At 26.2% G+C, this 22948-nt stretch overlaps 3 protein-coding genes across 3 annotated transcripts; all 3 read left to right on the top strand.

Annotated features, from left to right (window-relative positions):
- The first annotated feature begins 450 nt into the window (after nucleotides 1-450).
- Nucleotides 451-7282, top strand: LOC107994520 (HMG box transcription factor BBX). Its single transcript, XM_017051483.3, has 8 exons — nucleotides 451-869; nucleotides 3111-3311; nucleotides 3590-4042; nucleotides 4220-4407; nucleotides 4493-4615; nucleotides 4699-4806; nucleotides 4895-5232; nucleotides 5649-7282. The coding sequence occupies exons 1-8, from the start codon at nucleotides 843-845 to the stop codon at nucleotides 5735-5737; spliced, it is 1527 nt and encodes a 508-aa protein (XP_016906972.1). The 5' UTR covers nucleotides 451-842; the 3' UTR covers nucleotides 5738-7282.
- Nucleotides 7283-8572: 1290 nt separating this feature from the next.
- On the top strand, nucleotides 8573-10343 carry LOC107994507 (protein yippee-like 5). Its single transcript, XM_062080935.1, has 2 exons — nucleotides 8573-9020; nucleotides 9724-10343. The coding sequence occupies exons 1-2, from the start codon at nucleotides 8860-8862 to the stop codon at nucleotides 9911-9913; spliced, it is 351 nt and encodes a 116-aa protein (XP_061936919.1). The 5' UTR covers nucleotides 8573-8859; the 3' UTR covers nucleotides 9914-10343.
- A 497-nt stretch (nucleotides 10344-10840) lies between these two features.
- On the top strand, nucleotides 10841-21198 carry LOC107994519 (protein Smaug homolog 1). The gene is made up of 9 exons (XM_017051482.3): nucleotides 10841-11002; nucleotides 12540-12873; nucleotides 12951-13269; nucleotides 13336-13580; nucleotides 13687-13797; nucleotides 13909-14280; nucleotides 14363-14522; nucleotides 14656-14908; nucleotides 14987-21198. The coding sequence occupies exons 2-9, from the start codon at nucleotides 12660-12662 to the stop codon at nucleotides 15152-15154; spliced, it is 1842 nt and encodes a 613-aa protein (XP_016906971.1). The 5' UTR covers nucleotides 10841-11002; nucleotides 12540-12659; the 3' UTR covers nucleotides 15155-21198.
- The last annotated feature ends 1750 nt before the right edge of the window (nucleotides 21199-22948 follow it).

The following is a 22948-nucleotide window of genomic DNA, read 5'->3' as shown; positions in this document are numbered from 1 at the left end:
TTATTATATATGATATACTTTCATTTTATTTAATTTATAAACAAAAATTAATATTTTTATTTTTCATTAATTTAAATATAGTATGCAATTTTAATTCTTTTTTTTTTTAAATTTCTTTTTCCAAAAGAAGAAATTTTAAGAGAAAAAAAGAAAATTCCTTTTAGTAACTTTACTGTAGTTCGATTGTTAACACTGTAAAGTACTTACACGCGCGAACATTTCCCTTTTTTGAACGCAATGCGTACGATATTGAAAATATGCATCTATAACATTAATGTATTGCTTTCTTAATTGTATGTGCAAATTTATATGAAACAAAGCAAAAATTTAATATTTAATATAATTAAAATTCAAATATAATTAGAATTATAGTGAAAATTGAAACGATTGAAAATCTGTTAATTCATTCAAGTTAATTCAAATTTTGAAACAAGTATAAGCGCGTGACTAGTTTTAATAGTGACGTTTGCACGACATTCGTGACGTTTGTACGACAAACATTTAGTTGAAAACACAAATTGCTGAAATAATAGTATTCATGTGATTTGAGTAAAATGTAATTTGAAATGTTTTTAAAAATTATTAATAAATCTATTAGAATGTGATAAAATATCAAAACTATTTGCGAAAATTTTCTTTCACGTGAGTTACTTGAAACAAATGTAGACGAAGATATTCAAGAAAGAAAAAGATAGAAATAGTACATAAGAAGGAGAGGTTAATTCGTGCACGGGAAAGAACCAGAGAAAGAAAGCAAGATATAGAGGAAAAGAGAGGGCACTCAGTGCCGAAGCTTTATCTTTATTATGCGCCGCTGAGTGAATTGTCAAGTGAAATCAGAAATGGCTGCCAACGAGCAACAACGCAAGGTGAGTAGGGAGAAATACATTGTATTTTTCTCGAATTGCGAAAAGCTTTTTGATACGTTTGTGTCAATGGTGAATTTGTAATATTGTTGAGGGATAAATTTATTGTTTTAAATAATCGAACGTGTAATTTTTTCGCGATGATTTTGAGTCAAAAAATGGGATTTATACAATGTCTTGAGACTGTTCATACTAAAAGGAACAACAACGTCTTGACTTTAGTTCTGGATTAATAAATATTTGACAGTGAGAGGGACGCAGGAATGAATAATACAATAACATACTACCATTTTGTGTGAATAGGAATTTTTTAAAGAGACATTTTACTTCATTCAAATATTTGCCAGATCATCGGTGCATAGAAAGACGTATAGATTACTATATGCAGTATTTACATTTGTACCAGCAGCTGTCAGTAGATGATCAAAAAGGTATCATGAAATTTTGCAAAAAAATACGCAATACATGATTCCCTTCAACGTTTAATTCACGTGAAATATCTTAGAAAATTTGTTTCAAAACATTAAAAATTTCTATAAATTTGATGGGAATAATACGATCAAGACAATCAACGTACAATAGCATTAACGAAAGCTGCGACGTATGACAAGCAACATGTTCTAGCAATTTTTATGATATTTTCTTTATAATTTTTTTCTTGTCTTTTTTTTATCTATGATTCAAATTTAAGATAAATTGAAATTAATGAAGAATTGCGACATTTACTGAAAATATTTTGGACTTTGTGTAGTTGAAGTAATTAGACAGAATACGAAAATTAACATATGCCTGTTATAACGATGAACATCTATATTTTTTTTTAATGAGATCTTTTTCTATTATTATTATTAATTTATATAGTATATTATTAATATGATTATAAAAAAAATATTTCTGGAATGTAATGAATGTTTCATTCTTTTGACATTGAATTCTACCAATTCAAGCATTTGCAGATCGTTCTCTTCGTTGTACCATAAATAGACGTGATTTTTTTTCTTGGATCACGAAACGAAATCTTTTTTTGGAAAAATTATTTTTTTATAAATATCATATAACAATTAAATGACATTCTTTTTGTGATTTATAGACGATACTTCAATTCAAATATTTGATTTTATAATATCGTAAAAAATATAAATTAATACATTTACTTCACTGTTATTTCGTAACAAAGTTGACTTATCATGAAGGTAAAAATATTGAAAAGATAAGAATGAATAACGAAAAGATTATTTCTAATTGAAATTAATATATATTTACTTTTATTTTTCATTTATATGCGCGTATATGAATAAGATATTCATGTCATATTCACATTTACGTTTTTTTGTTATTTGTATAATTTTTAATTAAGAATGGAGGAAAATAGAGACTAAAATAAGTAAAGATAATAATAAATATTATAAATACTTTATTTTATTATATTCGTAAATTATGTTATATTATTTTTATAAAATTAAAACATTTCTTTCACATATAATAATTAATAATTAAATATTTTTATTTTCTCTTTTTATATTTATAATTGATTAATTTTTTAATATTTTAATACATTTCATCTTTTCTAAACAAAATAGAATTTAGAATACATCATTTCAATAATTTTTTATTTAAATAATTTGTTAAAAAATATATATTTAATCAATATCAGTAAAACTTATATATTATATATTTATTAAATTAATAACATATGTTTATAATTTTTAAAATTACTTCTGTTATAAGTACTTGGTTTTAATATATTACTATTAACTGTGAATATACAGATAAGCATATGTGACCTTACAAACTGTCAAGGTATGTGATTTTAAGGCTTCAGAAATGCTGTAACACAACTGAATATTGTTATGATGTAAAAGAAAAATATATATCTATTAACAAATAAATAAAAAATTTAATAAAAATTAATACATATATTAATTTGTATAAATAATTATAAAATACTTAAAAATATTAAAAATTTAAAAGATGAGATTCTTTTCACTTATTTTTAAATATTTTTTTGTTCCAATATTTCTTTAGATTTTTTAATTTGAAAAATTTAATTATTTTAATTTAAATTTTATAATAAATATTTTATATTTTTTAAGATATTAAATAAAAATATTTTTGTATGAAATTTTAACAAAAATAGAAGATAATTATTTTTATTTTTTATTTTATTTTAATTATGCTATTTTATTTAATTATTTATAAATATATATTGAAATAATGAATTTATAAAATTATATTAATAATTAGGAATCACGAGAATTAAGAGAACCAGCTCACCATGCAAGGAGACCAATGAATGCTTTTCTTATTTTTTGTAAACGACACCGTGGTTCAGTGCGATCTGGTTTCCCACATTTAGAAAATCGAGCTGTTACAAGAGTACTTGGAGAATGGTGGGCCACTCTTCACCCAGATCAAAAACGTTCATATACAAATCTAGCACAGGAGGTAAGTTGATTGCATAATAAAAAAATTAAATATCATTCTAGTAATTATATGTTAATATAATTCAATATAATTTGTTGTAAATCCTATTATATTACTTATTTTTAATCTTAAAGAAATATTTTTATTAAAAGCTATATTTATAATTATAATATTATTACATTATATATATCTTATATATAAAATGCATTATATATATCTTATATATAAAATATATAACAGCATATATTTTCTTTTAAATTACATAATGTATTGAAAAAAATATTTTAATCGTTTTTTAGTACAAAGATGCATTTTTAAATGCAAATCCTGATTTTAAATGGTACAAATTACCAGCACCTCCTTTACGTACTTTGAATACTAGGCCTACAAATAAAAAGGCAGAAACATATTCTAATGAGCAAATAGAAAATATAAAATCTGAAAATAAGTCTTCCGATTCTTCAAAATCTGACAAACAAGATGGACAATCAATTCAACCGGGCAAACTAGCTGATGAATCCCAAATAGGTGGCCTCAGTTCATTGTTTACTCCTCAAAAAACACAAGTAGCAGATGAACAAGTGACTATTAATGATTCTGTGATTGAAAATGATACTGAAGTTCCAAAACCTCCTAAGAAAAGATATTTAGATGTACCTTTTTCACCTGATAATAAGAGAGAATGTAAAGCTGATCTTTTTGATGTAAAAAAAAGAAAAAAATCTGAATCAAATAATAATGTGCATCAATATGTAAGAAATCTCTTTAATTAAAATATTCTTAATTAATTTTTTAAATAATTATTTTAATTAATTAATTTTTTAAATTAAATAATTAAATATTTATTTTGTTTTTTTAAATTTTATATTTTTAACATTAAGAATTTTATTTAATTGTTATTAATATTTATATTAATATTTATTATATAGGATATAGAAGATGAAAAAACAGAATTAAATAATTTTTTATCTACAAATATGCCTTCAGAAGAAAGTAATTTTAGAACTGAACGAACATGCAAAGGTTTACGTTATCAAAAGTTCCTTGCTGAACAAATGAAAAATGTTGGTGCCTCTGGACAACAACCTAAACGAAGAAAGCAAGCTGGAAATTATAGGTAAATAATTATTGTATTTTATAAGATTCATATTATATGCAAAGTGTGAATTTATTATTAATAACATTTTAATTAATTTACTTAGCACTGATGGCCAAACAAATGAAAGAAGAAATTCTATTTCTTCGAATGTCAGTGAGAAAACAGATTCTTTGAGTAGTGAAGGTGGAAATAATTCTCGTAGCGAATTGGAACATCTTGTTGAAAGGTAACTTATATTTTATAATTAATTTTTATATTATATATACATATAAATAAAAAAATGATATTATATATAAATATTATATAAAGTGCTGAAGGAAATGTAGAAGCAGCAAAACCAGAAGAAACAGAAACTGAAGATGCAGAAGAGCAAGTTGATTTTGGACCTTGGACTGCAAGAAAAAGATTTCGAGCTGAGTAAGTTTAATTTTATTGTATATAAGTTATATATTAAAATACTGTATGATATGCAATAAAAATATATTATTTTCATTTTTTTATGTAGGGATTTTAATTTAGAAAAGAAAATTGAAGCATTACCATCTTTAAGTTTAGAAGAATTTCAGGAAAAGAAGAAACAACAACGTACGAAAAAGAAAAAAATTGCACAAAAATTAACATCAACTTCAAATAATAAAAGACATCAAAATAATTTTGATATTAATGATCAAACAAATAGTCAAAACAATTCAATAATATCTCAAACAGAACGTGAAAATTCAGAAGATGTTGAAAAACTTCTAGTTGGAAGTCAAAAAAGGAAAGCACGAAAACAAAGTATTACACGTAATGCAGCAGCTATAAATGATTCAAAGCAAATTGAAATTGAGGAACTTAATAAATGTAAGTATGTGTAAATAAAACTTTGTAAATTTTTCAGATTGGAATATTATTATATCATAAAAATTTTTATTCAGATTATTTATATTTTCATATAATATTAAAGACTTAAAGTATAAAAGTAAAAAAAATATTGTAAAGAAAAAATTCATTTAGAAATTAAATTTCGTATTAATTAAAGCATTGATTTATGTCATGTAAAGTTTTTATGAGTTAGATAACATATAATTGCATTCCAATCTGCAAAGTTTTAATATGTACTTAAGTTTTACTTTTTATTAATAATCTTGATTTAAAAATTGAAAAAATATTTGAAATTATTAAATTAATATTATATTTAATTTTTTATTATTATAAATATTATATAAGTTTAAATTATTTAATTAATTCAAATTAATTAATTATACAAATATTAATAGCGTGGTGTGCATCGCCGGACTTAGAAGCACTGGCATGTCTTGCAGCAGTTGCCGCCAACAGAACAAAACTTACCAAAAATAATACATAAGAGATATATATTTTTCGTATTTAGCAGTCATTCGTGACGTAAACTTGTACTAAGTAAACCAAAATCTTATTCATTTATTTCTTAATACAATTTCTTATTAGCTGAATTATTGAAATAATTGCTTTGATTGCTGTTAAAGAAAAAAATAATAACGTTTTAATTATTCAAAAATATGCTACGTTATTATTGTTAATATCTATGTCGTTAATCGCTATTAATATGAATATTAATACTGACTGCTATCATAATTTTGTCACTTAATGTGTAAAAATATTTTTTTTATGTTGCATAAATGTCCCACAAATGTAGTTTATGGAGTATAGTTTCTTGTATAGTTTGTTAATGAATAACCTTGTTACTATTATATATTGAAGAAAGATTCTAGTTTTCACTTTGAGTTGCGTGTAATTATTAAAATATTACGTCAAGCATTCTATACTTGTTAATAAATACCTGCAGTGCAGATAATAGCCATTTTATATAACTTGAAACAAAAATGCCCGTGTATTGATATTCATTGGGAAATTTGTGCAACTTCCAACAAAGGATGTATTGTAGTCATATAGGACCTGACTAGGTAAATATTCAAGAAAAGGAAAGGTGCATGCAATAAGAGAGTGTTAGTGAGCGTATAATATGCAATGATGTAGGCGAAGCAAGAATTTGATCTTGCAGACTAATTTTTCTAATATAAAATATTATAAATACAATCAAGAAGAAACGGTAATAAACCGTGAACTTTAACAAAGCCGATGAGCAGGGCATTTTATCATATCTATATGTAGTAACGATAACACGTAATAACGCAAAGTCACTTGTTACTATTTTTGTTATTATCATCGGCAAACGTTTTATCTGTATTTCATTATGTTCTGTAAACATTTTATGTACATAGAAATAGGTGCAGTATTATGGAAGATATCCTTCATGATCTGAATATCAAAAAAGGATATAATCAAAATATATGTGTATAAATATATGTATATGTATATATATATATATATACATACGCAATATACACATGAAAGACCACTGTTTATATATTGTACGTGCGTACATGTAAATATACATAATAACGTCACGTATGCAAAATAAGAAATGTAAATTTTATTGTTAGAGAATGTCTGATATCAGGAAGCGTATGTATACGTATATGTATATAATTTGATAAGACTACGTATATATATATATGAATGTATATTTATATAATATTTATATAACTATTATTCTAGAATTAAGACCATGAAAAATGCGATTCTGTGCTCTGTTTGAGAAAGTAAGGGACTTGTCTGTGATTTTGGCTAAAGGAGTTTTTAATATTTTATATTTTTCTATTGATTTTCTCCCATTTTCTTTCTCACTTTTTTAATTTCATTGAAGTCTAACTCTAGACACTATTAGTAAAATGATAGGAACAATTAATGTTAGTAAATTCCTCTGTAATATGGAAATGAGTATACTGATTATATTTCAAATGTGCCTTGAAGAGATATGAACATAGATATTAAACAATGACCAACAATATATTTTCGATTCGTTTCGTAATTCTAAATGTTTTTGGCTTTTACATTTATACCTTCCACATTTTCTAATTGTGGTTACGGTACATAATTATAGTAAGGCTTTTACAGCCAACGTCCGAATATTTGGAATTATAAAAGAAAAAAATAAGGGAAAGTGTTTCGAATTTTACTGCACAAACATCTATGTACCTAGCTTTAAAAATATAATTTACACGAACATATATATTATATATATATATGTATTTTATATATATATATATGTTATATATATATATTATTATTATATTAATTATATATATATATATACACACATACACATACACACATCATGCGATATATATATACATATATATATATATATATATATATCTACATTATATATATATATACTTGTAACATATTGTATACCGTTTATATGAATAATAAAGATATAATATTTTGATGTAATCTTGAAGTTATTTGCAATATATTTTTATTTTATTTTACAAAACAAAATTTTATTTTTAAAAAATTTATTTTTTTCTTAATATATATGTTTATTTATTTAAAAAAGGAATTCTAGACTAAAGGAAAGTAATTAATTTTGTTTAAAATTCGTTTATATAAGAAAGAAAAATTATCATTCAAAATCATTATTTCTGGAAAAATTTTTTTAATTTTCTTAATTTCTTATAATTTTTTTAAAATATATACATAAAAAATATTTTGTACTAAGTATGCATATTTTTAACGTAAATACAAATAATAAATGATTTCTATTAACATTAATCAAACAAATATTTGATTAATAATCATATATTTGTGACATTTTCGTCACTTTCCAAAAATATATTATATTTATTTTGTTTATTCTGTTTTATTCCGTATGCTTTTATTCTATATATAAATATTTAAATATAAATTTTATTTCACAGTTTAGTGACTTTTAATGCTAAGGTTACAGGTGTAGAAATCCATCTTAATTAAATTTTATTTAATTCATGTTACATTGTTCACAATATTTATATATTTTTATAAATTTTAAAAATAATTTTAATGTATAAATGATTATTAATTTGTATAAATTTACATAAAATTATATATAGATTATCAACATTATATCAAAATCATTTCATAATTATTTATAAAAAAGTAAATTAAATAAATATATAATTATTTTAATTTGAATTAGACATACTACTTTATCGTAATTACATAAAATCATGATTAATATTTAAAAAAATGTTTTATTTTCGATTATTTTATCTGATAATTTTTAAAGTTTTGACTATCAATATTTATAATATTTATGAAATTTAAATGACCTTTTAAAATTAATTTATCTACAATTTTTATATTTTTAATCCTAATTTACGAGTTTAAAATTTTTATAGAAGTCGTACCATCTATAAATTTGAAATCTATGAATCATGATTAAAACTGCTTGACAAATTCAAACGTTGGATGCTATTATTGCGTAGTGTATGTATCGCACTGTAGTGACAGCTACGTCAAGTTACATGACTTGCTCGTTTGTGTAAAGCGAAAGCTGATTGCTTGAATTGTCAATCGTTCTTATTCTACAATAGACACTTGGAAAGCGATTTACGATATTTCAGGATGGGCGTAATTTTCTTGGAACATATCGGAGGTACTCGTTTATTCTCTTGCGCTTCCTGTGACACTAATCTTACAAACAGAGGTCAGCTGATAAGCACGCGTTTTACGGGCGCTACAGGCCGTGCTTTTCTCTTTAACAAAGTCGTCAACTTAAATTACAGGTATTCGCGTTTTTCCTTTGTTCTATTAAATAAGATAGTATTAATCAAAGTAACATATATACACATATATAATAAATTTATGTTTATACTTTTATATTTTAAAAATTCTTGCACTTAACAAAGATTATTAAGGTGAAATATTATAATTTCATGTATCTAAGAAAATGGAAAAAAAGATAATTATTTTAATTATTTGAAACAAATTGTTGACTATTAATTGAAGAAAGATGTGTATAAGTAGATATAAAAGAAAGAAAAATAATATAATATATATAATAGTTTGTAAAATTAATTATAAAGGTACAATATGGCGTCGTTTTTGTTTTGATACATTTCATAACAATATTAATAATTGTATATCATTAAAAATATTAAGAGAAATCAAAAAAACATTGCAAATTAAAAATTTTAGAAAATATAAAAAGTATGTCATTTTAAAGAAATTTATTAATTTCAAACAAAAATAATTTGATCATAAACATTAATTATTTAAATGTTATATGCAATAAATTTTATTTTATATTGATTATATGTTACCTTAGGTACATAATTTTTCTACTTATGCATATTTAGCTTTTTAACATTATTTAGCACACAGGATACCATTCATAAATGTACAAAATCTCAGAGAAATCGTACTAATGGAATAATCTTATATAATTATTATCTATTCATAATTTAATTTGTCTACAATGATACACAGCGAGGTACAGGATAGAGTGATGTTGACGGGTCGTCACATGGTCCGAGATGTCAGCTGCAAAAACTGTGATGCTAAACTTGGGTGGGTGTATGAATTTGCAACAGACGATAATCAACGATACAAGGAAGGCCGTGTCATCCTGGAACGTGCTTTAGTCACAGAAAGCGATGGAATGGGCGATAATATTTAATACATTACAAGAAGTAGCACGTCATAGGATAAGAATACTTTATAGTCAATGTAAAATCAGTTGTTCTTTTTCTTAGTGTTCCTCATATATTTGGAGTAATTGAAAATTGTTGTAAAGTGTATGATAATTTATATTTAATATTCAATATTTTTGTAAACATAAAACATACTTTATTTTATGGTATTACATATTTCTAATGATCAGCTATTATTTTTTTAAAGTTATTTTTCATTTAAACATGTATACCATGTTAAGTCTGATTTAAAATAAAGATTCAATCGATTATTGTGTTAATACTTTTAATATATATATATTATGATATTGTTTTATATTAGAATTTATTGTATAAAAAAAATAAATATTAAATAAATAAAAAACATTGTAATACATAAATATATCAATGAAATTAATAAATCTCGATAAAATAAAAGATAAATCATTTATTATAATTTTTATCATATATTTTTATCATCATTAATAATAATTTTTATCATATATTTTTATCATCAATTATGATAATAATTCCATATTTTTTTATTACAAATCATAAAATGCACTTATTAATAAGTTTAATTAGTAAATAATTATAATATTTTAATATCATAATCTTTGTTCGAAAATAAATACTTTTCGAAAAATGATTTAATTAATTTAATTAATAAAATAAATTAATTCAAATGAATTGTATTTACAAATATATAAATAATATATTTATAATTTAACAATATATATTATAATAGATATTAAATAGATAAATATATATTATTAATAGAAGCAAATTTAAGTAAATTTTAAAAACATGTAAAAAAAGCAAATAAAATGATCGACATATTTGAGACACAAATGAACCGCGCCCTAAACTGTTACGTGATTGGTTGTTACTATTCGGATGAAGACCAATAGTAGAGACGAAGTTCTGTAACGAGTTGCGACGACGAACCAGTGTGGTCACGTAAGCCCACCATACCGCATGGTGGATACATGTTTCCTTTAACTCGACGTTGTATAAAATGCTATAATTGTGTATTGTTGTTATTTTGCAAGGAACACAACGATCTTGTGGAGCAGCCATCTCCAGCCTTGCATACGGTAATTACATTAATATATAGTTATATTATATAGTCACAGCGCGTTGACTGATTTGAACGTACAATTTGTTGTTTGCTGTTCGGCTCAATGGCCGAGTGCTAGTCGCACAGTAGCAATATTCGCGTTACGCTTGTAGAATATTTCTTTTATCCATTTTATAAGCATTCCAGCATTTGATTACTTTTATATTTTTATTATGAAAAGGAATTAATATTTGCATATAAACGAATTTTTTTTATTCTCTTGTTTTTCTTTTTTTGTTCTTCGTCCTGTCCCCTCTACTGTATCCCATGCATACAAAGATACGCAGCGGTACTGATGAAAGCGACTCAAAGAATTCTATGTGAAATACAAAATGAAATTTTATTAGGAAATGTTTAATTTTATTTCATGAAAATTTTTTGATGCTTAAGATTTTTATACATATCGTCGTATTATTTCTGATTAAGTAAAAAGAATCGTATCTTATCAATCGTTTAGAGACATATAAAGTCTCATACACGGTGCCATTGCACCGCCGAATGGATCGTAACAGGAAAGCTATAAATACACACGCATCGCGGGGTAAACAAACTTGACCTCAGTGGAATTCTTATCGATGTATCTACATGTCGATGCAATGTGTACAGATATTTTGAGGTTATGTTGGTCATTAAAGTTCGTTAAATGTGTATGAAAATCAAGAAAATTTAATCATTTGATATAACGGAATAAATATATTTTTTTGAGAGAAATTAAAATACAGTACCTATGTATTTGAAATGTATTTTTAACTATAATAAGTTATTATAATTGTTTTTATATATAATATAGCTAGTTTTATAACTAAATAAAAACAAACAAATCTAATATAATAATTTTGTAAAAATAATTAATGTTAGATGTTAAGTTTTACTTACTGCATACTTTCACTGTTCTAGAAAGTTGATATGTTAATTTATGTTAAATATTAATATCATAATATCAAGTTTAAATGATGGAATTATAAATGATTAAAAAAATATTGTATCAAATGTATAATTAAATTTTTAATCATAACTTTTTCTTTCTTGCTTATAAAATATTAAATTAAAAAAATTTAATTGAATATGATTCTTATTTAATTTAATAACAAATATATACATTTTTTAAAATATATATTTAACTTAATTATGCTATTTTTGAAATAAATAAATTAAAATATATTCTACATATAAATACGTATTAATTATTGTGCATAAATAACATATTAACAATAACTTATTAATTTATTCGTAATATATTTAAAAATTCAAATTGAATTTAATATTATAAAAAAAATTTATAGCATTAATATTAATATAATATTTTATTAATAAATTTTAATTAATTAATAAAATATATTGTTCTTTGTAAATTTTTTTTAAATATTATATTTTGTTTTTAAATACCTAAATTATTGATTAATTGTTTTTAATATATATTAAATTTGTATATAAGGAATATTTATATATTAATTAATAAACATATAAATAAACATATGTGAAATATAAATATTGTTAAATTTTATTTTCTACAGACTGCTGGCATATCCCTAATTTTACTTGAATATTGTTGGAACACAATTAAATCATAATCTATATAAAAAAGAAATTGGAGCTTCTATTATCTGCTCCTTAATATTAAAGCACTATTAAAAATGAAGTGGTCACCTGGTGCTTTATTCTGCGAACAAGTTGGTGAACTCACTCGAGTTTTCTCACAATGGAATGAATGTGAACAAACTGTGGTTTTATATGCACTACTTCGTCGCATTCCTGCAGTTCAAGCAAGGTTTCTTGCACAAGCTGTGCAGCATTCCTTGCATTCTGTTTCTGAATTGGATACACAGGAATTAAATGCCAATAATCCAGGTATTATTTATGATTATGACCATAAATATGTTTATAATTATATAAATGTAAGTGATTTATTAAAAACTTTATTTCAGGATTTATTAATTCATTACTCTCAGAATCAACTGAAGTTGCTATAAATCAACTTCTAACACATTTGCCATTATTAAGGCCTGGGAATATAGAGTGCAAACAATGCTACTTGGTAGCAATACCAGAATTAGTAAGCCACTGTGTAACTACAGGACAATATACTGAACAAACTCAACAACTTTTAAGTTATTGTTTGATTCATCCAGCTATAACTAGTCAAGATAGACGTTCTTTGACACAGTGGCTTCGACATCTTGAAGAACGTATTAGTGGTACACCACCAATACATGGTCTTGAAGAATATACTAATACTACTATTAGGTAAGTTATAAATATTTGTATAATATTTATATTCATTTATACAAATTTTATTTATTTTTATTTTAGATGGGATAATGCTTGGCAGAGAAATTCTAAACAGCAAAATGAACAAACAAATTTGTTTGGCACACAACCTGGTACTGCCTTCAATTTACAATTTCCGCCACCTGTAACTCGTCAGCGCCGATCGAATAGTTTAACGCCACCCGTCGCTCCTCCTCATCATTTAGAAGTTGTTGATCGCACGAACAATGTAAATTGCACAACTAAACACAAGCCACGTAGTTTTAGCGTATCTGGAGATCATGCAAGTTAGTTTAAAATTATTATATTATATTATATTTAAAGTTATTATATAAATGAAGAAATATTAATTATATTTTTATTTTATTTGAGTAATTGTTGATTTTTAAATAGGCAATCTTATTGGATTAGGCCCATTGAGTCCTCAAAGTTCTTGCGCAAGTAGCGGCAGCGAAGGACGTTTAGATGAAACATCTAATCGATCGCTAGCTAGTGGTATGAGAGGTAAATGAATATAAATCCAGTAAATGAATATAAATCATTTTTTATCATTAATTTTCATTACTCATAATATGAAAAAGAAGAAAAGTTCATAATATGCTATTTATCTTTTAGACGTTCCATCGTGGCTTAAAACTTTGCGTCTTCATAAATATAGTTATTTATTTGTCACTCTTAGTTATGAAGAAATGCTGCAATTAACTGAAGAACAATTAGCAGAACAGGGTGTGACAAAAGGGGCCAGACATAAATTAGCCCTTTCTATTGCTAAATTACAGCAGCGATATACAACACTTTTAAATTTAGAAAAAGACTTATTACAACCAACGCGTGATAATACACAATCGGCTTCGTTTTTACAAGGACCAACAGTTTTGGTCAATACAATTGATGAATTAAAAACCATTTTAGCTACACCTATGAAACCAAGTCAGGAAAATGATCCTCAAGATATACCTGGTCAATTTACAAAAGTTCTTGGTAAATGTAAGTATTTATTTTTATAATGTTTAATATAATACATATGGATAATAATAATAATATTTTAATAAATTCTTTTTTTTTCTAGTGTGTAGTCGATTGGCATTGGATAGCGTAGATGATGGAATTTTATGCGCTTGTATTAACATATTAGAGAAAGTGTTGCAACACGATTGCTTTACTCCAAATCAAAAGGAAAAAATACAACAGTGGCGCAGTAGACTTGGAAATCCGCGACCAACTCCAAAGTAAGAATAAGAACAATTTTCCATTACAAAAATTTTCTGTTACAAAAATTATAATTAAAATACAGAAGAAATAAATAGACATATTATTTAAAATTAAAATTATTAATTAAAATTTGCATGATCATAATTTCAGATGGCAACATAATTACGGATATAATAATAGAAGGTATTGTAACCCACAGCAACACAATAGAAAACCAAGTTTAAACTTAGGACACATTCATAATACACACCCGCAAAACAATTCTTTTGTGGTTAGCACTCACAGAAACAGTATATCTACCCCATATTTACAAAATAATCAGAACCAAAGTGTAAATCAGAATACTTTACGTCCAGTTCACGCGACCAAAAAACGACCTAGTTTACAAGAATCTAGTTTACAGGTATGTATTTTATAAAATTAAGTCGTATTTAAATGAGAATTTAAATGTTAAAAATAATTTTTTTTTCTTTTATTTTAGCAATTACAAAGAACGTTACAGCGCACATATAGTGCACCGAGGGATCATTTTCTTAGTCCAAATAGCAACAACGCGTCTGAAACAACGGAACCAGAAATTAACTCTCGTCTTGAATCTCTTTGTTTAAGAATGACAGAACAAGCGATCGGTGGTTTTGGCGAGGCCTAATAATTTCTTCGTTTTTTTCGTTGACTGGATCTACACAGTAAGTCCTGTTAAAAAAAAATTATATACATGTCCGAACTCCGTTCTTTCAAAGCCGAAGGCTAGACTGACTTCCGTACATGTTGCGAATATGAAGAGACTCCACCAGCAGTGATAATGCTGACAAGTTGCACGTACAAACGTGCACACATTTTCACGCTTTAATAGCCCTACCAAATGAAATGTCTAATATTTGAGACATTACACCAAGAACTCAGTTTTGTGACGTCAGAATGACGCATGAAAAAAAAAAACAAAAAAAAAAAACAAAAAAAAAAAACTAAAAAAAAATATTTTTTATTATATCCGATGCAATTATTATACTATTTAATTGAAACTGACAGAATTTGGCAAGCCAAATGCTATTAGGAAGATAGATTCTTTCCTTGACTAATTGCTGCATCTATATAAATGTATTATATAAAAAATATATATATGTATACACATATGATAGAATTTTACGGGAAACGGATAAAAAAAAAATGTATAACATATATTAAAAAGAAAAAAAAGGGGACGAAAAAGGTATACCACATTAATTGTACGATGTTTGCAATATTATTATTTTCGTGTGTTATCCATTTCCGGAAATGGAATTTCTCTGATTTTAAGCGCCAGGACACATTATATACTAATGTAATGTTATTCATTTTAACGAACTGACTGATTTTACTTCTTTTTAACATTACCATGATAATTATCTCTCCATTCTACTCTCTTATCACCACCGCCGCTATTGCTATCATTCAAAACTTTATTTCCTATTGCTATCGTTAATTATTATTCTGACCGATAGCTATTCACCACATTATTATTATTATGATGTTCATCGTCTTTACTATTTGTCATATTATTATTATTATTAACATCATTATTATAGTTATTACTATAATTATTACTATGTAAACTCTTATTATCGCTTCTGTTACTACTATTTCTCTGGGTGACTACTAACATCATTATCAATATGCTTTCATCCTGTTGCTATTTTTATTCTCTTACCGTTACGGCTGTCTCTATTATTATTATCATCTATCAGCTATTACTATTACAACTATTCTATTACAAGTAGCCCTCACCAACTACTCTTACTATTACGAGTATTGCTAATAATACTATTATACTCTCTTTACTATCGCTGTATTATTACTGTATAATTCTCCTTAGAGAAAAGAAAAATCCATATTTAAAAATGAGAAGATTTTACACACAATATTACTTCGTTACATATATTGAGAGCAAAAGAAAGGAAAAGACGAAGCATTATCACTATACACGTTTTAAATTCGCCTTCGCCATGCTGGAAAATGGAACAAAAGAACAAAAAACGACATAGCGGTGCTGTGTATGCTTTGTAGTTTGCGCACAGATCTCGTGAGTCTTTACACTCATATACGAGGGAGAGAACCAGAGAGAGAAAGAAAGAGTTACCATGTATTATTCCTTCTTTTAAAGTCGCTGTTAAAACTTAAAAGCAGAAAGAAATGATAAACCTTAAGAGGAAAGGAAAAAAAAAGAATGGAAGAAGGATATAAAAGTTGGCAAGAAGATTATTAATAATAAATGGAGTTTTAAAGGCCTTAAAAAAGGATATGCGTCCCTTGTTAACGAATGATAAGAAAAAGGGTATAAGACTAAATAATTAAATATACACATATAGCAAAATGCGTCGAGAAATGAGAGAACTGAAGAAATGAATTTGCATCATACTTTTATGATGTGACATCGAAATCTGTGGCTTTAAATTATAAGCATACATCATACTATTCTATAAATATGCACTTATTAGCACTTTAAACGTCGCGGATAAAACGTAGCATAATATTTTTCGTGCAAGGAAGAGAAGAAGAGAGAGAGAGAAAAAAGATGAGAGAGAAAGTTGATTGGGAAAAAGATGAAATTGAAGGTCATGAAAAATACGAGAAGATTAAATTTAATAACTAAATATAATAGTATTAGCGATAAACTGATATAACGTATCGATAAACAATACGCTAAACAAGCAAACAAACAAGCAAAAAAAAAAAAAAAAAATATATATAAACGAAAGACTGAACAATTCACGCGCCGTGAGCCGTGTGGTGAATTTCGGACGTTTTTGCATTCGTTTAATTCTCGAATGACAGCTACACGGCCGCGTGAATAAAAACAATTGGAAGACTGCGGAAGGAAAAACCTGTCAAAATATTAAGAATTAGAGAACGAAGCGCGAGAGAAAAAAAAAAAGAGAGAATGAAGAAAAAAGACCGAGTGAAAGAAAAATGGATGAAAGAGTGGGAGAATAAGAAACGCTTGCATGTGCGTGCGTGTGAGAGTATATATCATGTTAACAAAAGAGTAATTTGCTAGCTGTATATCTAGGTTGTAACAATTTATTCTAACGATTATACTCTTATTAGGATCATGAATCTACGTAATGGCGCGCGGTGATTTCTCAATTAATTAGTCTGAACGAAAAGAATCGTCTACACGGAAAAGATTAAAGAAACGATCAATAATCGATATGATATTTTGCAGTGATCATTTGTTCCCCGAATTCTTTCCCTCTTTCTATAATTACGAAAAAAAAGAAAAGAAAAAGAAAAAAAAAAAGAACAGATTTTCATAGACAGTTTGACGTACACGCTCATCGTATTCATAAATATACATATATACATACATATACACGCGCGCGCACACATACATTATCATGCATATATGCATACATAAATACACATTACGTATGCAATTAGAATTCCAGAAATATTTCGTACATACGTACAGAAAAAACAGAACATGTTTCATAATTTTTCAGGAGAGACGGTCAAAAGCTAGTCAAATGAAAATACACTTTCTAATTTCTACCAGTTTTAAATGTGTATAGATATTATTTGTACATTTAATTGCGTAAAACGAAAAAATGAAGAAAAATAGAGAGAAAGAGAGAGAGCGAGAGAGCGAGAGCGAGAGAGAGAGAGATGATGACGATGATGATGATGGTGATGATGATGATGAAAGCAAAGATGTATTAAACGCGCGATTTAGAAAACGAAAAATAAAAAAAAATGGTAAAAAAAAGTAACGAAATAAAAATGAAAATGGTTGGAAAGATCGAAAGAAAAAGAATGAAATGAATAAAGAAAAAAAAGAAATATGTACGACTTTTGCGTCAATGCATACAAAAAAAAAGCTGAAAGACTGCTTCCAAACGACTTCAGGAAACTCGTTCAACGTAGGATTTATTATTTCGTACTGAAACGCAGTATCTTAATAAATGCGATCGATTTTAAAAAGGGCAGGACCTGAACTAGGTAAGAAACGCAAAGAGATATTATCCGAATCGAGTGATCGTATATATACACGATGTATTAAAAGAAAAAAAAAAAAACGAAAAGTAAGAAAAGATAAGAAAGTGTAACGAAAGCGTGATTCTGCCAAAGATCGACGGCCGTTAAAACGATCACGAAATAAATGAAGAACGAAGAAGAAAAAAAATAAAATCTAATACTGTCTGTCGATATCTGTCTCTGTTTAGAGAAAAATATTTATCAAGATTATAATGCAAATGAGTGAAGTGATATGATCGTTGCAGTTTTGCATAGATGATACGATTCGAAGTTCGATGTGAATTTCCAATAATGAAAAATCCGTGTGCATTGCATCGTTAGAAATATAAATTTATTGAAAGGCATTAGCTGCAAACGAAATCACATCCCTCATCTACATTGAATCTAATAATAATAATGAAACAAGGCAGATTATTATATATCACGCGTAGACGAGACACGAAGAAAACGTTGCGCTTATAGTACTTATGCTGTCGTTATATATCGAGCCTACTGTTTCGTCGTAGACGAATTTCCACGAATTTCCTCATAATATAATGTGGAATGAACTGGTACGGTGGAATCGATGGCTTTCGGCAGAAACACAGCTTATTGCAATTCGATAGCATCGAATGGATAAGACGATGTTAGAATTATATTCTTATTGTCGAAATTCGGAGGCTTTTGGGTGTAACCTTTTTGAAAGAACGATTTGTTAGCGTTACAAAATATTGTTAGTGCGTATAACGTACATTGATATACTTAATGAAAAAAATTTTGTGTAAGTACTTTAACCTTTTATGCTGCACAAATTGATTTCTCTTGAAAAATATATTTTTTAAGAGAAAAAAAAAATTCTATGACTTTTTTGTTTTTATATTTTTCATATTATTAATATATATATATTCATGTATTATTATATTGTTGATCCTAATTTTAATACGTACTACTATAATAAAGGAGTATGTATGCGTTTGATTGTAGTCGAAATATTGCAGCATAAAGGTTAATATTCCAATAAAATTGGAATATTAAAAAAAAATAAATAAATAAAAAATAAAAAAAAATAAAAAAATAAAAAAAATTAGAAAGTAAAATTTTTGAATCACCGAACAACATGATTCATGAAAATGAAGGACATGTAAAATGAAGGATGACTTGAGGGATTTCGATACATTGATTAATTTCAATACTTAAACATCTAATTACACAAAATTACACATTTTTTTCATTTAAAATATTCATAACTTTTAGCTACATAACTTGGTCAGTATGTCATGGAACTTCTGATAAAGTTAGTTGTGGCGTTAAAAAAAATTGTTCTTCCAAAAGTATTTTTTTAATCCGCGCAAAGTACTTCGATAATTTCGATTGGTAAGAATTCGGTTCGTAAAATTCCTGCGGAATCTTCTGTTTCAATCGAAGCTGTGACAAATAATAGCTCGTCACGTGATGCTTTTCGTTGATCATTGAAGCTATACTTATCCATTCGTTGCGTTTGCTTTTAATCCGCTTCAGAGAGAAGAACTCTCGTATCGCGCGGGGATAAGCGAGTTATTAGAACGCTATGTAGCACAGGATATTCTCTTTGGCCGGATGCTTGCGTTTCAGGTGATCGACTACTTAGAACATATAGTAGTATATCAAGAAGCGCGAGAGAAAAGAGAGATAGAACGCGTAGCGAAGAACTCGAAAAAACGAACATAATGTGAGAAAAATTTTCATTAACAGCGTATATATTAAAAAAAAAAAAAGGAAAAAAGAAAAAAAAGAAAAAAAAAGGAAAAAGAACAAAAGCAAGTTTCCGGCCGAAATAAGCATCGTTGATGATAACCCAGATAGCAAAAAAGTGACCATCGATTGAGATTTGCTTCGATGAGAGAAGAGCTAAATAAACGGAAGAAAAAAAAATGCGTTTTAGAATGTGTTTGTGAGGAACAGAAGTAGTTAGAAAAATAGAAAAATGATCTGTGTGTAATTATGGAATATAACGCCTCCTCGTCTCAGAGGGCTTTTGCTCTGTTTTAGGTGTGCTTTGGCCGATAAATGTGATTTTTGACATCGTTATTTAACAAATCCATGATTCGAATATTTCGATATTTCATCTCATAATGAGTTTATCTTTATCTAATATTTAACTATCTTATCGATTACATTCGATTCGGTCGTTTATGCATTATGATTGGAATTGCGGAATATTTTTCTTATTTTGTTTTCTTTTTTTTTAGTCCTGTCGCAAAAATAAGATACAAATAATTATGCGTATGTAATGAGTTGAATGAGATCGGTCAAATAGGAACGAAATTTTAGACGAGTTTAGCGAATCATAAAATCATAAGATATCTATATTATTGAGATATTAGTGAAAATAAAAAAAAATCCGTAAATGTTTAATGATAGATGCATCAAAGATGAATTTTTTAATCCGCGCAAACCTATTTATTAAAGGAGGATTCCATTTGAGACTGGTATATTGTGTTTTGGCCAAAGAATACCTTTGCTATATACGGCGCCTTCTGTTAATTATTAAGAGACGTAGCTTTTGAATTGTCAGATTGCTAACTGGGATATTTTAGTCACGTAAGCTGGATAACTTGTAAAAATGCAATTTTTGTACTGTTATAACGTTAAATAGACGAAGGTATACTGACGTTGTAGCGTGAAAGAACATTTTTCAATAAAAAATTTTTCATACGCAAACAATGTTTTTTTTTCTTTTTAACGACATCATGATCAAATTTTATGTAATATTTATATATAAATAAATATTTATATTTTAATTTAAAAAAAGAATGATATAAGTAAATAAAATTATTTACTGAATAAAAAAATATCATTATCATAGTTCTCTAAATGATATTTATTTGATACATTTCGAAGTTTGTGAACTGTATAGAGACAATTCTGTTTTGCGATTTAGTCACAAAGAATACAGTAAATGTTAGCACATTACCGTCATATAATATCAATATTTAGACCTGCTTCTATATTGTCGAAGGTCATATCTAAACATGTTGTTTCATTTGGTGAATTTTTTTCAATAGCACGGACATTAGGTACATACACGTAAACTTATTGTTAATAATATGATAGTGCAATTTCCAAATTGCATCTGCTTCTTAAAATACCAAATATTCGAGAAATTTATTTTATATCTCTGAATCATCTCATCTCAAAAATTCATTTTCTGTAAAACATTTTTTGTTATCAATCTCCTTTCATATAGTTGAGTTAACGTGCGTTATCTATAAGTAACTATAAGTAACTATATAATAGTAATAAATACTTATCATCTACTTAAAATGCATAAAGTATAATAAGTTCAGAGGACAAAGTGCTTGCAACTTCTGCCCTTCATTGAGAATTGCGTTGATGTTATATTGACTTTTTGTTATCGAAGACTGGACCAATATAATTTCATTATATTAAAAATGTTATGACTATTATAATGAAATGGTAAGTTAATATTCTTCATGTAGCGAGTAATATATGTTTGATTTATTAATTGTGAAATAAATATCTCCTGCATGTTGCTTTGAATGATTTATACATAATTCTGTTTGTGAAATTATTTTACAAGAATTTTAAGAACGAGTTATAATAAACATTATAAAATGTAGCAATTTATTTAAAACAAAATTAGTTTCTTTTCAATAAATATTTTTTAATAGTCTTAATTATCTTCATCAAAATTACTTATCTAATATCATGGTTGACATTTTTATAGTAAAGAAAATGTTATTTTAAATTTAATCATTTTGCTTGAGAAAGATTCTTGTTCTTGATTGGATCTATTCATAAGAAATGAGTATTAAATGAGAATTAAAATTATATAAAATACAATAGGAAGTTAAATATAAGAAATTCATATATCATAATACAAAAGAATACGTTTTAAAGTAGATTAAAAAAATTAAGTAGTTCAAAATTTTCAACTTCATCACTTTTATATCATAAATAAAAAGCAGGATATTTTCATTTTTGGCAGCTAGCTCTCACTATGTTTTTTTTTTTGCATTCAAATCGTTAAATCCTGCTATCTATAATAATATAATATAGTTTTCCATATAACTTAAATAATCATTTTGCTTAACATTAATTATGGTATACAATTCACAACAGAAGTTTCATGCAAGGAACAGGAGTCATTTATCAGTTATCGATGTTGTTCGTTAAATATATTCATATAATACATACTTAAGATATTACATTATTGTTTATCATATGTTTAATAGTATAAACATCGATTCTTTCATTCCTCGTCCGCTCATTTATTCTATACATATATGTACATTGATCAACGGCACGATTCTCCACATTGTTTCAGCGTCGACGAATGATATAAAACATTCGCAATTGATGCATCAAAGATTGCGAGAATGTATAAACAAAGTTAAAGGCAGCTTAATGCTAAATATATTAACTGATTTTTCTAATTCAGTGTTTCCCAACT

The sequence above is a fragment of the Apis cerana genome, linkage group LG10, assembly GCF_029169275.1.
Source record: "Apis cerana isolate GH-2021 linkage group LG10, AcerK_1.0, whole genome shotgun sequence".
In the NCBI taxonomy this organism is placed as follows: Eukaryota; Metazoa; Arthropoda; class Insecta; order Hymenoptera; family Apidae; genus Apis; species Apis cerana.
Note: the sequence above shows the minus strand (reverse complement) of the source record. Positions and strands in the feature narration are given on the sequence as shown.